General features: G+C 57.5%; 1 protein-coding gene across 1 annotated transcript in view; it reads right to left on the bottom strand.

The window, feature by feature from the left end:
* Positions 1-1,179: 1,179 nt before the first annotated feature.
* MED24 (mediator complex subunit 24) overlaps positions 1,180-4,919 on the bottom strand; it is a 5,515-nt gene continuing 1,775 nt past the window's right edge. The window contains exons 5-10 of the mRNA XM_010174170.1: positions 4,781-4,917; positions 4,394-4,487; positions 3,925-4,024; positions 1,771-1,848; positions 1,464-1,612; positions 1,180-1,312 (exon numbers count right to left, since the gene is read on the bottom strand). Coding sequence (XP_010172472.1) covers positions 1,196-1,312; positions 1,464-1,612; positions 1,771-1,848; positions 3,925-4,024; positions 4,394-4,487; positions 4,781-4,917 — 675 coding nt within the window. The 3' untranslated portion in view covers positions 1,180-1,195. The remainder of the gene's footprint in view (positions 1,313-1,463; positions 1,613-1,770; positions 1,849-3,924; positions 4,025-4,393; positions 4,488-4,780; positions 4,918-4,919) is intronic.

The raw sequence follows: 4,919 nt of genomic DNA, 5'->3' as shown, positions 1-4,919 counted from the left end.
CAGGACTCACACCCAAGTTGGAGCTGGCAAGGAGCAGCACGGGCTGCGGCACAGCCTGGGTACCGAGCTCCGTGGCAAGAGGGGGACAGTGGGAAGGGGCAGGATGGTTGGGTGGGTGATGGTCAAGGACCGTCCCTCGCTCGCAGCCACCTTGAGTGCAGCAAAGCTCCTCCAGAGCCTGCACTGGGATCTCTCCCTCCAGCAAAGCCCGTGAGCAGCCAAGAGCTGAGCTCATCCTGGGGAGCAGGCATGGAGCAGGCAGGCCCCGAGTCACCACCCGACTGCCACCAACCCAGCCAGCACCTAAACCCCAAAGCACTCATTTTGGAGCCCTGAAACCAAGGGCTGCGAACCCCGCTAATGCCAAGGAGGGCAGCCCAGCCCCAGGGATGTGGCAGGGACTGCGGCACCCCGAGGGGAAGGCTGGTGCCCAGATACCCCAGGCTCTGCTTCCCCCTTTCTCGTGAGTCAAGCAGAAAACATAAATGAAAGGAGCAGAGATGAAGCTGCCCCGGCCCTGCCACCCCCTCAGGGTTGGGGTTTCATGACAGTTACAGGCAGATTCACCCCCAAAGCAGCTGATGGGGGCGGGGACAGCCCCACACAGGAGCCTCTCCCAGCACGAGGGCAGCACGGTGCTGGCGAGGCCGCGGTTACTCACTGGCCGCCGGGTGCCGTGGCTCATAGCCGGGGACACGGGGTGAACTCACACTCACGTGGAGGAATTTCCAACAAGCATTTGCTTGCAGCGTGGCAGGAAAGTATCTCCACTCCACCCAGCCCCACAGCTGCAGCTGGCCAGCTCCCCAGGGGAGCATCACGGGCAGCCCACCACCCTCCTGGGCTCGTCCAGGGTCAGGGCAGGTGGGTCAGGGACAGAGCGAGGGTGATTTCCCTCCCCTGGCCCCTGTCTTGGCCACTTACTCTCCCATCGCCCCCACCAGCGAGGGAAACCAAAGAGAAATGACACAAAGCCTGGTTCTACAAAAGGATTGAATTAATTATAGAAAAAAAGACGGGGGTTTGTCTTGGTCTCTGAGGGAATCAGCCCCTGGGCAGGGCCAGGCCGAGCCCACAGTGATGGAGACGTTGTCCGAGGTGTCCTGGTCCCAGCTCCGTGTCCCAGCTCTTGTGGATTGCCCAGGGGCTGCCTGGCAGCTCTCTCCTGCACGGCAGAAGGGAACGGCCCCGCTCATCACAGCGCAGCAATGGCCTTGGCAGCGACACGGCGGCCCAGGGTCAGGCTGAGATCGGTGATGGCCAAGACAATTCTGGGACTGGACATGGTGGATACTTTCACCAGCTCTGAAACCTGCTCAGAAAGAGAAGAAACACAACTGAGTCACAACAGCACTGGAGACACAAGAGCCAGGCAGCGGGAAGCCCCTGGCCATGCTGGTCTGTCCCATGGGACCAGGGCACCCTGTGACCCAGGAGAAGGATGTCACGGCTGTGGGACTCACCATGGTGAAGGGCATGAACTGGAGGATGCTGCCACGGCTGCCCTGCTCCAGGCAGTCCACACACTCCTCCATGAACCACTGGACAAACTGGGTGTGGGTGCCGGCTGTCTTGGCCCCCAGGATGGAAGAGATGAGCAGGAAGAGGTTTGCTGTGGAGACAGGGAAATGTCAAAAGCCAGGCTGGTTCAGGGAGGCTGGGGGTGGCTCAAGCCTCCCACACAGGGGACAGGTCCCCACCAGGGTCTCAGTGTGGCTGCACCAGACCCCAGGGCCAGGCCTCGCCACTGGGATCCAGCCCCACCATTACCTAGCACCCTGTTGAGTGGGTCCCTCATGCTGACCGTGTGGAGCTGGGAGGCGGAGAGCGAGCTGCTCATGGAGCGATCTGTTGGGGTGGAGAACATGTGTCAGGCTGGGGACAGGCTGGAACAACCTCTCGACCCCCTTGGCCATGCCAACGTGCCCATCCTGGGCCAGCTCTGGCCATTTGAGCTCGCCCAGCCCTTGGGGCTTCGCCATGAGCTACCCCATGGAGTGGGAGAGGTTTGGACCATGGTCCTTGGCATCCTCCACACCCAAACAAGGGGAATCCTTGCTGCTCGGGCACACCAGAGACAGGCAGCAGCCAGCCTTGCCGTGGTCACCGTCCCTCTCTGCCAGGGTCTGGGCAGCCCGGGCAGGGCTCCACACGCTGCCACTCTTGGGATGTGACACTTGGCTCTTGCACAAGCCAGATTTATTCTGAGTCTGACCAAGTTTAATAACATCTCCAAAGGGTAAGAGTGAGCAAGACTGTGAGTGAGATCACGAGCGAGACCGTGACCCCTGCCCTCCCCGCTACCCCCTGCTGGGTTTTAATGACAGCGGTGACTCGTCCCTGACGCTGCTGCACGAGGGCACGAGCGATGTAACGTGAAGTCACGATTAGGAGAGGAGGAGAAGAGCGCTCAGCACATCCTGTGTGTGCTGCTGGCAGCACAGCCGCCTGGGCAGAGCCAGCCAGATGTTCCACAGCTGCACAGCAGCACTGAAATCTCACTCCTGGGGTATAATTCAGCTACCAGAGCTGAGGCATGTTCAACAGACTAAATCTTGGATAGACCAAGGGGATTTGCTGGTCTGTCCAGTAAATCTTGGATAGACCAAGGGGATTTATCTGAACCAAAGTGTGAAGCATTGCTGGGTGCTCCTGTGGGAGAGGAACTGGGTCATCTCCAGTCCAACGTGGATGGGAGTCTCCTGTGCAGAGCCCAGACGATGCAGCTACTGCCAAAAACCAGCAGGACCCACCTTGTGCCGCTCTGAGGATGCTCACCATAAAAAGAAAAACCCTCCCACACTTTTCTCATGGAATCACATGAGTTACGTGGCTGCTGCAGGAAGCAGCATTTCCACATCGCTGCAGCAAACAGCCCAAAAAAAGTCCTGAATGTCACTGGAAAGAGATGGAACTGCCTCCAGAGTTAAAAAAAAAAAAAGATAGTGAAACAAAGGGAAAACCCCAAATTTCAACAGTCATGAAACCAACGAAACCCCCACGTTGATGGATGTCTTGAAAACTGACAAATAAAGAATAACTTTGGATAAAGGCATCAGGAGAAACAATGACCAAGGAACATCCTGACTCACTGCCCAAGAGTCCAGACAACACATGTGGGAGCTGTGACAGCACCCGGCCGTGGCAGGAGAGTACAGACACCCCCCGCAGCACCGTGTCGCGGGGACACGGAGAGGTGACTGCAGGGGACTCGTCAGCTCCGCTCGCTGCCTCGTTAACAACAGTGGTGGAATTTCAGGATTTAGTCACAGATGTCAAAAAAAGGTCACCTCCTGCCACTCCTGCTGCAGCACATCATCTCTCTCCGGTCCCACATGGATTGTCTGGGGGTGATAAAGCCTCCTCGAGCCCCTCGTGTGTGACACAGGGGGTTGAGTTGCAATGTCACGGAGAGAAGGTGTAACCTCATCCCCTTCCCTAAGTTGTTCTAATCAGAGGAATTAGAAATTTTCCCCTGAAAGAGGGGAGGTTTAGATGAGATATTAGGAAGAAGTTCTTCACTGTGAGGGTGGTCAGACACTGGAACAGGTTGCCCAAGGAAGTTGTTGATGCCCCCTCCCTGGAAGTGTTGAAGGCCAGGTTGGATGAGGCTTTGAGCAACCTGGTCTAGTGGAAGGTGTCCCTGCTGCTGGCAGGGGGGGTGGGACTGGATGAGCTTTAAGGTCCCTTCCAACCCAAACCATTCTATGATTCTATGAATAAAGAGCTCGACCTTTTCTAAGTGCAGAAGCTCCAGGGTAACTCAGCAAAACACACTCAAGGGCTTTAAATCTTTAAATCTTTAAATCTTCACCTGGCCAATTTAGGAAGAGTTTTTGTGCCAATACACATTTCACACCCAGAAATGAGCACCAAGGCAGGACGGTGCCTCCCTCAGGAGCTGCCCTCCCCGCCCGCACTTACTGGGGCTGGAGAGGGTGTTGGAGTCTTCCTCGTTGGAGCTCAGCAGGCGCATGAGCTTGGAAGGCTGCGTGTCGTCCAGCGGAAACAGGCTGATGTAATCCTGGGGGAGCAAGAAGGGGTTCAGCCCCAGCAGCCCCTCTCTGAGGGGAGTTTCTGGCCCCTCTCCCTTGGGCTGATGACCCACCCTGGGCTCTGCACAGCCCCATGGCCCAGGACTATGATCCTTCACCCAGAGCATCTCAGCCTGGGCCAACTACATCTGGACCAGCTTGTTACAGCCCCACCTTCCCCAGAAAAGAGAAGGGAAAATTTTGTATTTGACTCCATATTTTAAGGTCAAAGGAACTCAGAGAGCCCAGAGAACTTGGGCAGGGAGTCTGGCCTCAGCTAACCACTCCTCCTGCAGACACTGCTCACTCTCACACACACAGAGAGCCTCCAACCAAACCCCACTCCATGCCAAACACACCTCAATATCCTCTCGGTGCCTTTTCTTCTGCCTGGCAGACGCCTGGCCCTTGTTGTGGGAGGAGTAGGAGCTCAGGGCACACCAGACAGCGAGCCTGGGGACAGAGCAGGGACAATGTGAGGTGCTGCCATCCACCCAGGTGCATTGAGCAAGGAAAGAAGGCAGAGCCCAGAGTGCACGTCAGGACAGGACACAGCAGGTCCCTCATGGTTGAGAGGCAGCAGAGGACAGGGCCCAGGACACTGGTGTGTCTGTCGACACCATGCCAGGGTCAGAGGGGGAACTGGGCAGCTGGGACCCCCATCCCAGCACAGAGCATCTCCCTGTCTCTACAACCAGGCCCACCTCCCCGCAAGGAGACGGTTGTCTGCGCCCCCGGGGTCTCACTTGGCCAAAGCCTTTCCTGGCGGGTCCATGAGCGTGTGCCACTTGGAGGAATCCGTGAGCAGGTTGGGCAGGATGTGACCCAGCAGGGTGAGCGTCAGCTGCTGCATGTCCAGGCAGAAGATGGCATAGAGCAGCTCCA

Source organism: Antrostomus carolinensis, unplaced genomic scaffold (genome assembly GCF_000700745.2).
Source record: "Antrostomus carolinensis isolate BGI_N321 unplaced genomic scaffold, ASM70074v2 scaffold35928, whole genome shotgun sequence".
Classification (NCBI taxonomy): domain Eukaryota; kingdom Metazoa; phylum Chordata; class Aves; order Caprimulgiformes; family Caprimulgidae; genus Antrostomus; species Antrostomus carolinensis.
The sequence above is the reverse complement of the archived record's forward strand: the minus strand, read 5'-3'. Positions and strand labels throughout refer to the sequence as shown.